Here is a 17,455-nt window from a genome sequence, read left to right on the forward strand (position 1 = left end):
ATACTATACACAAAACATAAATACATGAAGAACTTTCAACTATTGATAAATAAAAATGGAAAAATTATTACATGTTGCACTAAACTATCTTCCATACATTGTTCCTTTTCCACCACACCATTGGTTTTTTGTAAAACCATCAATAAAACGACTACCCTACAAAACTAGTAAACTTCCTTATTTTAGTCGATGAATATCGACTAATAGATACTGGCACTTTTGAATACCACATGACGTGATTCATAAGTAAAAAAAAAAAGAAAATGTCAAAGAATTGTCTATGTTTTGCTTTACCTTCGTGCGTGAAGACATCAATGAAATGGGAAGAACGGTAATGAAAATTATAAATTAGGTGTTCTGTATTTACGATATTTTGGGAGTGATTAACTGAATGGTGAATCGTTTATGGTTTTACATCTCTTGAAGTAATTTCTCACAAGAAATGGCGTCAACAGGCAGTACACCTTTTCCTAAATGGCAACTGGCAATTCTTCTTGGCGCACCTCTTGCCATCGGTTTAGGTTACCTTTATCTCAGAAACAGATTAGAAGATCCAGAAAAGAAGAAAGTGTCTGAATTGAAAGCCAAGACTACCATTTCATTGGATAATGAAGATAACAACGCTAAAGTTTCTGAGAGCGCTATCGACCGCGCTATGAAGCTGAAGGGTGCCGGAAACCGGGCATTCCATGCAGGGGAATATGACAAAGCTATAGCTTTATACAACGAAGCGATCGAGGCCTGCCCTCCTGACCGTCCCGTCGACCTTGCTACATTCTATCAGAATCGTTCTGCGTGTTACGAAAAACGTGAAATGTGGGAGCAAGTCAAGGAAGATTGTACATTTGCTCTTAAACTCAACGAGAAGTATGTTAAAGCTTTCTTAAGACGTTCTCGCGCTGCTGAGAAGAGTGGTGACCTTGTTTTGGCTCTTGAAGATGTCACCTCAGCATGCATTCTCGAAAGGTTCCAAGTGCAAAGTTCCCTAGTTAATGCTGATAGAATCTTGAAAGCTCTAGGAAGGCAGCATGCTCGTGAGGCTCTTGCTAAACGTCGCCCAGTCATGCCCTCTAAGCATTTCATTAAAACATATTTCTCTGCTTTCTCTGAAGACCCCATAACTAAACTGCAACTAGATGAGAAAGTTGTCAGTGGCTTTGCTAAAGCCAAGCAAGCTCTAGATGCTCAAGATTACGACTCCATTGTTGAAGCATGCTCTGATGAATTAAAAGATGCTGATGCCAAGTACAAAAATGAAGCTCTTTTGTTGCGTTCTACCTTCTATTTGTTGCTAGGAAGACATGATGAAGCTCAAGCAGATCTTGCAAGGGTCATTGATAGCGATGCTTCCACTAAAGTAAAGGTTAATGCCTTGATTAAGCGAGCTTCACTATTTACCCAATTGGAAAACACTGAACGTTGCTTGGAGGACTTTGCAAAGGCCGCACAGCTAGATCCCAATAACTCTGACATATATCATCACCGAGGTCAGGTTTATCTTCTTTTAGAACGTATGGATGAGGCTACAGCTGAGTTTGCTAAGGCAGTTGAATTGAACCCTGACTTCTCTATTGCTTATATCCAGAAGTGTTATGCTGACTATAGACATGCACAGATCAATAAGAATGTTGGAGCTTTGACACAAGTACGAGCTGACTTTGAACGAGCGTTGGAAAGATTTCCTCGCTGCGCTGAAGCATACATCTTGTTTGCTCAAGTATTATCAGACCAGCAGGAGTGGGGGCGTGCTGAGGCCTTGTTTGATGCTGCCCTGTCAGTAGACCCCAACAATGCTACCTTGTACGTCCACAAGGGGTTAGTGCAGCTGCAGAAGAGCACAGACTTTGACAAGGCAGTCAAGCTCATCAACAAAGCCATTGAAATGGATGATAAGTGTGACTTTGCATATGAGACATTGGGTACCATCGAAGTACAGAGGTAAGGGAAATCAATTAACAGTTTCAAACAAATATTTAATATTTTATTTATTTAAACATATTCATAATATTTCCAAAAAATGCTATAAAATTTAACACAATTCAGTTAAAATACCTTGTGATTCATTTCTAAACAGTAAATCTGTAAATATCTGGCATTTCTTACAATTGTCATCTTTGACTGGTATTATCCACTGTTATCACTGAGCTGTTTTATCATCAATGCCAGTAAATACATATGAGATAAGAAGCTTTATCTCTTGCTATCGTAAAAATAATTGTTTTATTGTTATGTAACAAACATCAGCCTTCAAATATGTTTGAGTTAAAAGTAGGTGAATGTAATTTCTCATTAGTATGATAGATTATTAAATACACTAGCTTATCCTGTGACTGTGCCCATGAAATTCAGCTCTTGAGGACTCTAAATTCTATCGAATTTCACAGTTTTAATATTTTTAAGAATAAAATTATCTTCTAAAACCAATCTATAAAAAAAATACCAGTGTATGGTGCTAAATAAAATGATCAAGGATCATGTGACTACAAATAATGCCAGATTAATAACATAGTCTGAAGTTAAATTATCATTTTATTTATTATTTTCTTTATCGTTTACAGAGGAAACCTAAGGCGATCCCTAGAATTATTTGAGAAGGCTATCTCACTAGCCAAGACAGAACTAGAGATGACACACTTGTTCTCTCTCAAAGATGCAGCAGCAGCACAACTGAAGGTATCTGAGCGCTGGGGACTGGACTGGACTGTGAGCTAGACTCTTGCCACTAAACTTGCCATATACTCAACGAGAATAAAACCTGGCCGTCCATGTTAGCCAGAGAGCTCACTATATTGTTCGTAAATTATTCTCAATATATGTATCTGTATGATATCCCCTTCTACATTACCATTTTTTTTATTTGTTAAAGCTTTAAGACTGCTTGGAGTTCTATTATTTCAATGTGTCATATCATTTTAATTACCAATTTGTTAGAGGTTTTAAAATATTGTGCCAGATCATATTCTCGTTGTGGACTTCTGGTACCTAGCCGCCGCCGACTCGCATCGCATCGTTGAATAATGTTTTTGGTGTTGATAATTCTAGTAAGCTGCTTCTTATATATAGCTTTTACTTTCCCAATCTATTGTAACTTTTAGGTGCACCATATACAATTGTAAATGTCAGTCAATATCACATTGTTATTTGATTGAGTAGATAAAATATTGCTATACGATTAATCTGTTGTGCTATATAAATGTTTCACAAAACTTAACAATAGCTTACACATGTAGTTCACAAAAATATATTGTAAATAATAATGAAATACTTTGTTGAAAGCAGTTTCTACATGTAAATTGATTTATTGGCATTTATTAGGTATTTGATTTTAAGTGTCAAATAAAATTTGTGTAGGTTGTACGCCTGCTTCATATTGAAGTGGTAAACTAATTGTTTCTCAAGAAAACCTTTAGAGTTATTTACGTTCCTGCATTTAATATGAACAAAATATGTGTAGCTAAATTGTTATGTGTATGTACAACTGTTGGATTTATTATTAAAAATGTATAAAATCCTTTCATTGGAATATCTTTCTATTATAAGTCATTTAACATCTAGTGTGAATAATGATTGAGGCTGAGCGGGAAATTTGCGTAGGTCATGTTTAATTTTTCAATAAGTTTGTTAACTTATCGACTTTACATTGTGATATATTATTGTTTTATTTTTTTAATTTGCATTTATAGCCACTTAGTTATTTGAAATGTTGTATATTGAGTTTTAAATTTATATAATATAATCTTTTTTTAAAACATGTATTAACGAAATATCGCTCAGTCGCTACATTACATTGCAATGTGAATAAAAATTTTATGTTCAAATATTGTATTAGTTAACTTCGAATAATAAACTTATGGGTACGTGACATGCGCATATTAAAACTTATTCACGCATGTCACTCTTTGTAATACAAGATGGTCAGATTGTTCACTCATAAATGTTATTTAAAAAAAAAAGCTAAAAACGTTAGTGATGCGTGAGTTGAAACACGGTAGATTTTAATTTGTTTTTTTTTTTTGGGTCCAAAGAATGGTTGCGTATCGGAAGCGGTACAAGCACAGCTACGACACTCGAAAATTGTAGTTGCATAAACATTTATATGTTGTGGTTATTTACGTAGTGGGAGTGCGCCTTGAGTTTGTGCGGCGGTGAATGCGTGCTGGGTGCGTTCAATACATTTACTCACCAATGCAGAGAAATAATAAAATCCATGTAGAGACAACTACTTTAACTTATACTCCTTCAACTTATTCTTGTTTAATACTACGTGTATTTTTTTTACAAAAAAAATAACGTCGAAATACAGAAATTGCCTTCGAAAATATTAATTATTAAGATGTTTTGGATGCACCCTAAAATTATCAGTTAGATTGTGAATTTAGAATTGTAGCTCGCTGAGATGGTTCTACAAGAGTTGTTACCTCACCGATAGTGGATAGTTATCGATTTATGGAAACTACGAAATACATTATTGAAACTTAATACAAATGGTTTTACTCTATCATTGCGTTAGCCGTGCAATTGAATTCACGTTCGGCGCTCCCTAGCTAATCACCACTGCAATGTTTAACTAATGCTGTATGCTTAATAAGTTAAACACACGTGCGAAATTGTCGGAAATTCGAGAGTTGTGTTTTGCGGCTCATTGATATTACTAACTACTATGGGTAATATGTTTTAATGTAAAACTTCCTGCATAGGTGAATATAGAGCCATAATTGAAATAACACATGCATTCACCAATTTTTACAAACCCATCACAATCAAAAGGATTTATCAGTCCGTATTTTAAGTGAAACGAGGTAATACCACAGATTACTATAATAGTTAATACGGTAATACTTGGTAGTCCCAGATGTTAACTGACCTCTGTAGATATGCTGAGTTTGACCGCTATAAAAATCTAGTGGGCCTATGTAAAATCATGAAAAGTTAATATCATATCAAAAACAAGATATGCTAAATGCTTGTATTTGTATTAATTCATTTTCTCTTTGTCATCCACAAAACGTTTTGTTTACTGTGTTACAATGGCACGTTCACTCACAGGCGTTACGGACAGGACCCTTTAACTTATAGAGGATTATTCGGCCCAAGTCGGACTGCTGTAGCAAGAATGCAATGTGCACTTACAATAAACTGTAATGAGGAATATCGGACAGGTTTCAGTTTACAGATATCTACTAATATTTGCCTTTAAATAGGTACACCAAGTCGACTTTTAGCTTTTGAGAATAATAAACATTGAGGGAGCATAGCGCTGATAAATTCTGATGACTAGCTATCATATGGATATGTAATAACGAAAAAAATGGTTTGCTTCACCTCCAGTGCATCTATAGCACCAACCTATGTACTTATATTATGTATGGTTGGCGAAAACAAAACTAAAAAACAGTTACTAAACGTAGAAGTTGAGTATAGGGGATATTTAAACATAATTGTACTTTCCCGATCCACAGTCTCCCGATTGGGAATAAAACACCCGGTTACCCGGATGTTGAGGGGAATTTATTGTCCTCACTTCAAACCACTGTACATTCCGGCGGTTGTCGACCCAATCGATATACTTATGGATATTTATTGCTCTCTCGCAAAAACTTCTGAACCGAATTTGATGACAAGTCATATGTAGTTATAGGCTCGTGGTCGTAAAACAGGCAGCGATGGTTTGGGATGGATTATCCAAGCGCAGTTTACAATATGGAAGTATAGCGATTTGAAGTTTGGGTAATGATTACCCACTCGCCAGCTTGTGAAAACTGGGAAATTTATTTCCGAATTCCACCTAAAGGTAATCTGTGTGTGTGGCAACAACCATATAGATTGTATCCTGGAAATTCCTGATTACCTACGTATTAAGCTTAAACCGCAGTTTAAATTGTAGGCAAAGGCATAAGAATATGACCTCTTTCAGTTTTTTATCTGACATAGGTACTTGCTCTTTTCTGTCTATTATTGGGAAATGTCATAACTTGCATAAATTTGCGATGACACAATCCTGAATTCCACACTGAGTGCTACTTAGCTTTTCAACGATTTCAAATATGCACACACACACATGTTGTTGATTAAGTTGTGGCTTTGGTTATTTTTGTTTAAGACAAATGAGGCATTGCTCTGTTATAACTGTTCGTCGACCCAGAGCGACTGGACTCGCTGCGGAGGTGACTTCGTGCCGACAACTTTTGCATTTAACAGCACACGGATGTTCCTTATCAATTGCACAGGAGGTGCTTATAACGATAGTACAAACTATATTAGTCTGTCCACCAAGCATTGTAGACAGTAAACCAGCTCATTATCTGTGTTCGGCAGAGAACGCGATGTGCTTTGTGAGATCATGGTCTGCGCGGGCGCGACATGCCTGGATAGTGCAGAGAGGCTGCTACCTTTCAACAGGCGACGACAGCCTGCCGCGGTCTATGACTATCCCCACAAGAGCCATGACGTGCAAGCATGAAAAGTAAGTGCTTTTATTTACAAAAAGAGCGCTGATTTATAAAAAAAAAACTGCAAATGGAAAAGGGCAGGATTATGTTCAAAACAAATATCGACGATGGGTTTGTGTTGCAATTGCTTTTTGTTACAGTCTATCGGGATTATCTATAAATCGGTATATAGGTAACCGAATTTTAGGGAGTTCTGGCAACGTATAAGTTGCAGACTGGTTATGTTTTCCAACTTTTGTTCGCGTGTTTGTGGAATTTCCAGCTCACGATTAGGTATGTGTTATCCCAACATATGCTGTATTCAGTACCAAGTCGAAGTATTCAAAGAACTATGATGCACCGTCAGATGCAAACACTCTCAAAGCAGTAAGGGAACCGCTCTCTTCTCTTGGTTTGCTATTCGGACAGTTTTGATAACTGCCCTATCCGGATCCCGTGAGTCATAGCGATTGTGCCTATTATGTAGGTATTGTGGCTGCATCGCGGACTGTTTAGTGATTCAGATAGCCACACGAACATACTGGCATATATTTCAGACATGCCGATGCTGAATATAAGGTGTGTTTGTGTCAAGCAGACTGGTGCAACTCAGCGCCCAGCGTAGTCTCGTCGATTACGCAATACTTCATGAAGGGGGCAATATATATCTTTGGGATTATTGTTATTATCTAAACGTAAATATATTTCACATTTGTATAACAAGTTTATAATTTAAATGTACACTTGTAGTTACTATCATTTACGCTGTTTTACTTATCTGCCGTTGACCCTCCATCATAGATGACTCCTTATAGGCCACACTGGATCGCAATAAATGTGACTTTATGGGTTTATAAGCAGCTTTCACTTTATCTAAGGTGTCTCTGTCTATTTCTACGAAAAGGATGGTAAGAAATGTGTGTGTTAGTGGGCCGCGTCCGCTGGTCGCACGTGTCTTTTTTGTAGACGTGCATCAATCTAAACCTACATAGGTACTTAATTAGAAAAATGGAAAATTATTTGAGTTGCATTTTATCATGGGGAAAGGGATATATATGTATACCTATCCGTGTATACATATATGTGAAAGAAAAGGATATAGTAAAACAAAAAGTTATGTAAAGAATTATAATTGTACAATCAAATGTTTTCCTTATCTCTAAAATAAATACGTTCACTAAATAGGTAGGTAGGTACATATTAAGTCTTATTAAAAATCCAATTATTCACTCCGTCACTGAAACTACATCAACACACATTTTCATCAGAGGTGTATTTTTCCTAGCAAGCAAAAGGATGCCAGTGAGGGTACTAACTGATAGGTATAAAGTTGATAAACTACTCCTTACTAAGAAGTGAAAAAGCTACATTAAGTTTTACCAAACGGTAATTCGCTGTCCATCAGTCACCATGTAGTATATGTCATGAAGTGTGATAGGTGGGCAGTGAAAAATGAGGTTCCGTTCGAATCGGATTTAGGTATTCAGTTTTTTTTTTGTAATCCGTACGTATAAATATTTTTTCTTCATACCACATCGGTGACGTCTAATATTCAACTTTTTGTCTTGTGTCCCGGAGTAGGCCGATCCATCGGTGGGGTAGATCAACAAATTAAAGTCTAATTCATAAATTTATCGAACATCTGCACCAAAATATATTTTTGTTTTTGGTATTGTGCTATGTAATTTATCCTAGTAAGTCTCCGACAAACATTTCTACTGCATTCACCTTTCCTCCTCTTGTTCACTGTCGTCTTCATCTTCCAGTTCGTCGACAGCCTGCGCCGCATCACTTGTCACTGCTTGCGCAATTAATCCAGTGATACCAGTGTCATTCTTTTTCCCTTCTAGAAAGTTGTAAACATATTCTTCTATAGTCTCCTCATCGAAAGGCAATAAGTCCTCTAGGTCTATTTGTCGTTTAGTTCTTAAGTCTTTGCCAGTTTTTTTAGGATTTGAATAATCATTTTCGTCATTATCTACGATACCTTTTCTGTATATTTCAATTGGCACGTCGCTACCATCACTGACATCGTATTTTATCCCCAGATCAGTTTCTTGTATTTCTATGGAGCCTACTCCACTATCGATCAAAGTCTTTAGACTTTTTGCATTGTTCTTTCGAACAGCATCAGTTAAATCTAGTTTTTTTGCAGATTTTTTGACAATTGGATGAAGATGTTTTACTTCGTTCGTCTCTAAAGGCTTACTTATCTCATTATTAACTGTCTCTTTGCTATCTGGAACTTTAGGCTTTGAACCATAGGTTTTTACCTTTGAGTGACCTTGTATTATAAGGTACATTGGTACAGTTGGTGTCTCAGTTGTTTGTTTAACATTTTCTGAAAATTCTTCTATGGTAGTTGGAATGGGCGTTGTAAAACGATTGTGTAAATAAGGACCATGTGTATAAATTGCCGGCTTCTTATTTTTATCTTGTGAATTTACGTGGAATTGTTGCTTCTGAGCAGTTTTTATACTATCAACTGGCTTAACCGGCGGTGGTTGCATAGTTTGCATTGTTTCAATCTCTACGTCTTCCGGTTTATGTTCGTCAAATATATGAACAGTTTCAGAAGCATGGGCATAAAGATTGTCTTCGGGCCTCTCTGGGCCATTAACCATTGGCATAGACATCATTGGTCCCAGCATGTCAAACACGCTTGTTTCTAATTTTGTGACAGTTGTAGGGATCGGTGTTGGTCGAAATGCAGTGGTGCTTCTTTTTTCAGTAGTGGTTTCTTGAGGAGTTTCTGTTGTATATTCTAGCATTTCAGTCGACCTTTCTGTTGGCCATGTTATTTTAGTAAAAGCCATAGTAGGTGGTACGGAAGTAGTCGGTGGTAAAGCGGTCGGAACAAACGTTGATACAACTGAAGGGTTAAAAGTTAATTTGGGTGGAGGCGGTGACTCAGATAACATTGGTTTGTAGAACGAATACGGATGCCTAGGAAATTCTGCGTGATCGTTCAATATTAAGTTATGGGTTTCATTTGCAGAATCGTTGTCGTCAACTGGTGTTGTTGGTCCCCAACCAGCGTAGTCGCTACTGACAGCGTTATCGAGAATCTTTGTATCATTTGCATCTCTTACCCAATTTTGAATAGTCGTTGAAGACTGATAGATTAGGTTTGATTCTTGTAGAGCATATGAAGATGTGATATGTTCAGGTCCAATAGTAGAATCTGGAATAAGGATCTGAGGCGGACTATTGGGCTTCGTTTGCGGTGGTACTTTATTGTTAATAGGAGGTTTCTCATCAGAGATTATAAAGAGCGGTGCTTGATGACCAGGAGGAGGTGGTGGCGGGGGTACTAAAATAGTCATTGGATAATGTTCGCTAAGTTTATATGTAAAGTCCTCATACTTGTTTGGTTGAGGTCGGTGTACGTGTCGCCTGGGTGGCAAGGGAGGCTGTCGAGAAGTAACGCTGGGCTTGCGAGAAGACACACCAAGCATGAGCACTTCAGATTTTCTCTCCGGATAATGTTCTCGCTCCAGTCTAGTTTCGTCAGCCCAGTAGTGGACTCGTTCAAGCACTGGCGGTTCGTAGTCATAGGTCGGATCGTTGCGCAGCGGGTCGCCTCGGCCTGTTAGTGGTTTCCATTGTTCAAAGTCCATACGTGGGGAAAATATCGAAGTTAAGCTACCTTGATTTTCTATCTCGGTTCCATCTGAAATAAAACGAAGATGTAAAGCTGAATAAACGTGTTTTTTTTTTCAAAATAGGACTTAGTATATAGGAACTGGCTCTCTTTATATATGCCAGATACATAGCTCACTGGACCATACAATAAGTATGGCTATTGAATTTTGATCAAATATAAATTAATGGCGGATGTATAAGTTAGTCTAGCAAGTATTTTCCCTGCAGTTTGGCCCGCTTTCCAAGAGTCCTTTTTCCCGTCACTCTCTATGCCAAATTTCAACTTAAACTGTTTAGTAATTTCAGTGAAAAAACCGTAACAAACAAAGTCGCTTTTGGATTCATTAAGTCAGTAAAGATAAGAATCATAAGTATACTTACAAGTCACATTTGCAATTTGGTTGATTGGAGCCGTATGAGCAGCAAGCAAGTCCGAAGAAAATGATCGAGAACTTGCAACTGTCACAGCGAACAATAACAGCAAAATATGTTGATTTATCTGCAAAAAAAGCAATCATATTTATTAAGATACTAGCTTTTGCCCGCAACTTCGTTCGCGTGGAATAGTGACTACCAGCAGATTTTTGATTTGACCAATAGATGGCGCTATATGTCCGGAATAATTTTATTTTTATTTTTTTTTGTAATAAAAACTATCCTATGTCCTTTTTCAAGTTTCAAACTATGTCTGTACCAAATTTCACACAAATCGGTTCAGTAGTTTAGGCGTGAAGAAAAGACAGACAGACAGACAGAAAGACAGACAGACAGACAGACAGAGTTACTTTCGCATTTATAATATTAGTTTGGATTACGAACATATTATACTTAATTACTAACAAGGTGGTATCGTACATAACATTCACGAGTAAACGAGACTACTTTTTTTCGCGTTGGCTATCGATACGTTGACATTATTACAAAGCGACTACCCCATTGAATGCATATTTTCGTCCTACATGTGCATGATTAATATTTCAGTTTTTGTCGCATGCGGTTATATGTAACTATTGAAAACATGAATTTCATCCAATTAGAGTGAAGGCGAATGGTTTTTTGGACGTTTTGGACACGAGACTGCCTCGTTAAAATGCCGGCTGCCTCGATGGGAAGAAAGACGAGCTAATTTAATATTATAACCATCCTCTTTATTTATGTATACGAAATGCCTGACCTCAATGGCTTTTTATGGAAAAATCTGAGCAACATCAAGTCGTTTCCTTATTCATATGCGTTGTTCCAAATTTGTTTACTGAATTAAATCACAAATTAAGGCTAAAGTATGAAATTTTACCATTAATAAAGTATTAAAAGACAATAATGTACCAACGCAAAGCCTGTACGTAGATACCTATAATAGGAAGGTTCAACACCAATAAATATAGACTTAATATATATTTACACGTACAGGTACCTCAGTTGGAAAACTCTTAATTTTCACTGTGGTTTCTAAGATTCGCCATAAAAATGACAGATTAATTAAACAATATTAATTTTATACGGTGTACATTATTTACACGACGCGACATTAAACTTCGAGTACCTTTCACAGCTTACTTACAGTAGAACTATTCTTTACAAGCTTATAGCAATATATTGTAGACATAAACAGCTCGCGAATTCTATTGGCAAGACGTTTATTGGTAAATTGATGGGATGTGAGACCTACTGGCATGGCGACGACACCTCAGGTACCAGGATACAATGGACACAGCAGCAGTGAAAGCAGCGCGTGCGCCGAATCACTAACGCGGACACTACTTGACGGGAATCATATTAAGTGCTTTGCATTTAATTTATCCTATTTTAAATTTCCTTTCACTCTCCGCTGTTTAATGCCGCGAAAAAAGCTTTGTTTAAAACGAATATGGTAGAAACTGTTGTCAAAGTTTTTATCTAGTAGAGAATAAAGATGGATGGCTATGTGAATACTTACCAAGAACCAAGAAATCCTATAAAAAAGGACCGCCTAGACTACCTAATTGTTTTAGGACATTAGTAATTCCTCAAAACTATTGGCTTTCATTAATATAGAGTCATTAATCATCAGACTAGAAGATGTTGCCTAGTCCTTTTGAGTAGGTACCTCTAAGTTACTGCTACTGAAAGAGCAACTCAAACGGTGATAAGTGTGTACCTATAAGTAATTCCTAGTTAGTAATTCGTGTAAGTTGTTGAAGAGCCGGCGAACATCAAGTCGGCACGTTCAGTAAACATTTGTTCGGACACCAAACGCGGCACAACTTTCCTTTTCTAGTTTTATAAGCATTGTGGTTAACCGAGTCCTCTAGTTTTACTAACTGAATGAAATTATATACTAACCACCGTCGTGCTCAAGTTGCTAGTGAAAACAACGTTGACGATTCTAAATGCTTGTAAGGATGGAACATGTGCGCTTTGAATATACCAAAAACTTCGCGGTAAATACTTCTCAAATAACTTACTGAGTATCAAGATAGCGAGTATCAAGCTTAATTTATTAACTAAATAGGTGGTCAAACTAAGTATTATGTAGATATATTGATGTCTACTTGGTTATTTTGTAAAGCACGCCAGTTTTTCTTCTAAGATAATCAAGGAAGTAAGATGGTTATAAAGTGATGGGTTGACTTTTTAACTCAGTCATGAACACGAGAAGATTGCTTACGGGTAAGTGAACTTTGTAAGTTTTATGACGCATAATGCATCTGCCGACATTATGTATCATTACTTTTTACTCACATCCATCTAGCTGGTGCCAGGGTAAATACAAGACTACCTCGCTAGTCTAGTATGAGCATATTGAAAACTACAGCCAGACTTAACATATTAACGAAAAGCAAACTAGGTGCGTCTTATCTATAGAAAGTTTTAAACATCATGTTTCGGTGATGAAAATGTTGGAAACTAGTAACGTATACCTAATAGCATTTTATACTCGTATGCTTGGTGTAGGTACCTAATATGATCCCAATTATTGTGTAACTATGACCGTTTTCAAATTATTTTCCACGTTTAGTAAAGACGGAAACACCTCCCAGTTGCGTGTAGAGACGAGTAAGCAAAGTGCAGTTGCCCACTTAATTTTAATAGGTAGGTATGTAGGCACCAAGAATTACCTACGTACACCTCTACAATGGACGTGACATAAAACTGCCTTCGAACCTGTCTCCGACACAGATTCCGTTAGGCTTCGGTGCCAGCGATGCTGCATACGGATACCAATATAAGCGCAGCGCATGCATTATTTACGTACATCTGCTAACTATTATATTAGCCAACCACTAGAATACATAATTTATTTCCTGATTGACCTAACCATACTATAGTTGTTTATTAAAAAGCAGAATATATCAATGTACGTGCGGCATCTAATTCCATTCAACACACAATATAGGTTATCCATTATCTTAAGACTTAGATTTATTAAAATAATAAATAATAACCATCATCGCGGCTTGCAATTATAATTAAAGCCATTTTATTTGTTAATTATGCAAATCGATACGATTGCGATTTATGGCGTCGCGAAAACGAAATCAAAGTGTGATCTAGATCAGATTCAGTAGATATGTGGAGCTGCGTAGTGGACAGTCTGGCTATAATGAGGTGTCGGTGTCAGTTTGACCCACTACGATTATTGTGTGCATCGCGCTGCTCGACGTTCTTCCACTGAATATGGTTACGTTACGATTACGATTGACTACGATCGTTGCTTAAAAAATTTTGTTTTCGCATGAAATCTAGAATGCGTTTGAAACTTAATAGTCTTATGATAAAATGGATACAAGTATAGGAGTGTGTGCAATGCGCTTAGATTAGGTCAATTGAATAGGTACAGGTCCGATTTGAAAAAAAAATAACAATGTTAAATAACACATATGTACCTATCAGCTATCTATGTCGATAATGCTTTGTATAAGAGTGCAACTAGGTAAGTCAAGCAAGTCTCTAGACTTAAATCTATTCTTTATGAGATGCGCCTGAGAGATGAGATGGATGACTCAAGGATTAATTAACTGTTTAAAATATGTTATTTTTATTAACAGTTGTGATCGACCAATTAAGTTGCAAACGACGCTTATGCGTGTAATCAAATCATAAAACGTAACTCAGCTCAGGCGTGTCCGTAAAATCAATTTTGTGTAATGTCTGAGCAGACGCAGTGTCGCAGTGAGTGAGCGTGGAGCCGAGCGACGCACGCCCGCCGGAGGCGGCGCGGCGCGGGCGGTGGTCGCGGGCCCGCAGTGATGCGGCTCATCGCGTGATAACCCTCACTGTAATCACTCTTACGTCTTTTATCTCCGTTATTTTATTTATTCGTTATCTAACATTACGTTGTATACCTACCTTCATGTGAGAGAGGAATAGGTACCATGGTGGTTTCACTATGTGTTGTCACCTTATCAACCGCAGCGTCACGTTGATGATACCCAATATATTTTAACCGGACTATTAGACATAAGCCATTATTCATGTTCTTCCAAAAACTCGTATATATTTGTTAGTGAAAGTTTTTAAAGCTTTATTTATAAAAGTCGACGTTGATTCACGAGAAGCAGAGAGGAGACGGGACGCGGGGGTCGGAGGAGAAGGGGCGTGGGAACGGCGCGCGCGCAGACCGAGTGGCGCCACGGGCGGTTTGACGCCAACGCAGCCTCGCAGCCGTCCGACCGCCCTCCGTCAGGCCGTCCGACACGTCCAGCATGTCACGCATATACATCCCAAATTGATTTAATTTTTGTTACTCCACCAGCTTCAAAGTCTTTCAAAGCTTATCGCGAAAGTTAACTTCAGAGTAAGACAAAATAAGCATATTACAAGTATTAGAGTTGGAAGAATATTACAGGCATTTCAGAGTAGGTTTTATTTAGAATTTTCAATTCAACTTGAAGTGTATCGTGTATGTGAACAAGAGTCCACGTAGTTCAACATTATGAAGAATTTTATTAATCAGAGATAGGAACATTAATTTTGTTGCACCCAACACCACGTGCTTAAAATCTTTCCGAACTTTTCGGAAGACACATACTATTTAAGGAGGCGACATAAAATCCATTTTAGTGAGTGCTAGATGGATGGTCCGAGCGGCGGCGACCTCTTGGCGTGTGGGTGCAGAAGGAGGATAACACTTTCACACGCTGTGTCGATGACCCGCGCGGCGTCCGCGCTGAGGACTTGCCCACGTCCGACGCCCGCCCGAGGCGCCCGCCCGCGCCGCCACCGCGTCCCACAGTCACACAGATTTCCCCAGGATTTTAATGTACGGATGACGCGTAAGACTTAAGTGCCTGAGGCCCAAGTTTACAAACGTCAGTTATCTTAAAACGACTGTTTAGTAATCATTTCCACGTTCAAATTTTAAAGTAAACAGTTGTTTTAAGAAAAAAGGACTTCATCGCTGTCGAGGAACCGTACCTTAATACATACATATATCGATGGTATCTAAGTGTTGAGGAAACTTCTAAGAATCACTTATCACACAAAAACAGATAATTTATAACACCGAAAAGGTCTCGCAGAATTGAATTATAGAGGTATGTAACTTAAAAAGCTTGATCATGTAATATTGGCTTGAACGCATCTCTTGATACGAATAAGGAAATATAATATATACTCAGTCAGGACCCTATTTACCTAACAGTTAAGGAGATCACAATAGTTCAAACCGTTTGTTGTTTAGAAGGGACGGTGCCAACTAGGATATGGATTTCTATTTGAACCAAGCAAAGATTTCCCTGTATTTAATAGTCAATAGTCACGGAGAGCTCGTAGTGAATACCTAATAGTTACTCTTGAAGAATAATGTCAGTAGCTAACAATTGATACTGAGAATGCGTGATAACCAAGTGTTATATAAAAACGTAGGTATCATCTTTCCGTTCACGTGTGGAAAGATGCCCGGAAGCCAGACCTACTTATACTGCACATTAAGATTGCATGAAAAGGGAATTTGTACTATGTATTTTCTTATCCTTGCTGTAGACTGTCAGGCTCTAGTGTGAAGGCATACAGGCTACTGGGGACAAGTCCGTTTACTTGTCAGCAACTAAACTTTATTACGCGCCTTTGACCTACACTTGACCGGTTTTTATTAGTGTACTCATTTAGATACCGCGTCAAACACGTCTCATTCACGTTTATTACGTATTTTATGCCAACTCCCACAGTTTATGAACTTTTAATTATTGATTTATGAGCTGTTGAAAAATTTTTGGCATTTGCTTTATTATATTGATCTTGCCCATCACATACCCATTCTTCTTTAATGAATTCATTTATAGTTGACTGAAAGTTCTTAGTTTTAAAAAAACGGAATAAACTATAAATATTAAAAATACTACTTAATTAATAAGATAGTCTCTTAGTAAAGTAGAAAAATGCAAGTAATTGTTTGAGAAAGGTTCTCAACCAATTTATATCAGGCTTTACGCCTACGCGTTGATGTCTTTCGTTCGCGCACGTCTTTGAATTTTCGTAGCGCATTTGCATGCGGTTTTTAGACAGTGTTTTTATTTAACATCAATGACACAATTCATAACAAAAATATTATTATATGTACCTTTAACACAACTGATAGTTTTAATTCATAAAACAACGAAAGTTTTAATTCAATGTTAACAAAAATTAAGTTTGTTTTATTTCGTAACATTTACTGAAACTTTTGGTTTTAATAACATTTTTATAACTGGAATTACCTATATGTTTGAAATTATCAACCACGAAACATAGCTCACTAGAAATTTATTAATAAAAAAAAGGAACTCACCAAAAGCATTGTTACAACGGGAGACGTCTCAAAGGACAACACAACACGAATGTCACAGTATGCGCGTGCGCCGGTCCAGCGCGTTTCCCGCACGACGTCTGCGCCGCGTCTGCGTCCGCGCGCCCATTCATAGCGCACGCGCCGGGCACGCACCTCGCCTTCTCCACACACCTGATACACTGAAACAATGGTTTCATTCCTTGCAGTATGTCACCGTCTCAACTACGTAGGTGTCTGTAAGCTAAGCTCCTCTTCGTGAGTCATCATATTCCTCATTTGGTAATGTGTTATCTGAACAATACATGATTGATGTAAGGAAATGAGAAGCGTGAACCGTGCAACATACCAAAGGCATTGGTAACTGGTTCTGTATAGAATATTCAGTTGGAAAAATTACGCCATTTGATATACTAATGACATATATTCTGTTATTTACCTAATTATTCCACAATACAGGACACATAGGAGGAGTCATTAATTAAATTTATTTAAATCGGCTGACCTCGTTGTGCAAAATTTAAAAATTTTACGCTTAATCTGATGTTTTGGTTTTCCGTTGGTAATTTTTGGGACCGCTAGCTTAGCTGTATTGTATGCAAATGTTGTTAAAGAATGGGGTGACATGGAGACTGCG

General features: G+C 37.6%; 2 protein-coding genes across 2 annotated transcripts; one reads left to right on the top strand and one right to left on the bottom strand.

Annotated features, from left to right (window-relative positions):
• The first annotated feature begins 266 nt into the window (after positions 1-266).
• Positions 267-4,485, top strand: LOC110371583 (mitochondrial import receptor subunit TOM70). The gene is made up of 2 exons (XM_021327903.3): positions 267-1,938; positions 2,559-4,485. Exons 1-2 carry the CDS (start codon positions 443-445, stop codon positions 2,710-2,712), a joined length of 1,650 nt encoding a protein of 549 aa, XP_021183578.1. The 5' UTR covers positions 267-442; the 3' UTR covers positions 2,713-4,485.
• Positions 4,486-7,542: 3,057 nt separating this feature from the next.
• Positions 7,543-17,001, bottom strand: LOC110371672 (uncharacterized protein). The gene is made up of 3 exons (XM_021328023.3): positions 16,822-17,001; positions 10,455-10,572; positions 7,543-10,101 (listed from the first exon to the last, which is right to left on the bottom strand). The coding sequence occupies exons 1-3, from the start codon at positions 16,828-16,830 to the stop codon at positions 8,153-8,155; spliced, it is 2,076 nt and encodes a 691-aa protein (XP_021183698.3). The 5' UTR covers positions 16,831-17,001; the 3' UTR covers positions 7,543-8,152.
• Between the last annotated feature and the right edge of the window lie 454 nt (positions 17,002-17,455).

This window comes from Helicoverpa armigera, chromosome 13, assembly GCF_030705265.1.
Source record: "Helicoverpa armigera isolate CAAS_96S chromosome 13, ASM3070526v1, whole genome shotgun sequence".
Classification (NCBI taxonomy): Eukaryota; Metazoa; Arthropoda; class Insecta; order Lepidoptera; family Noctuidae; genus Helicoverpa; species Helicoverpa armigera.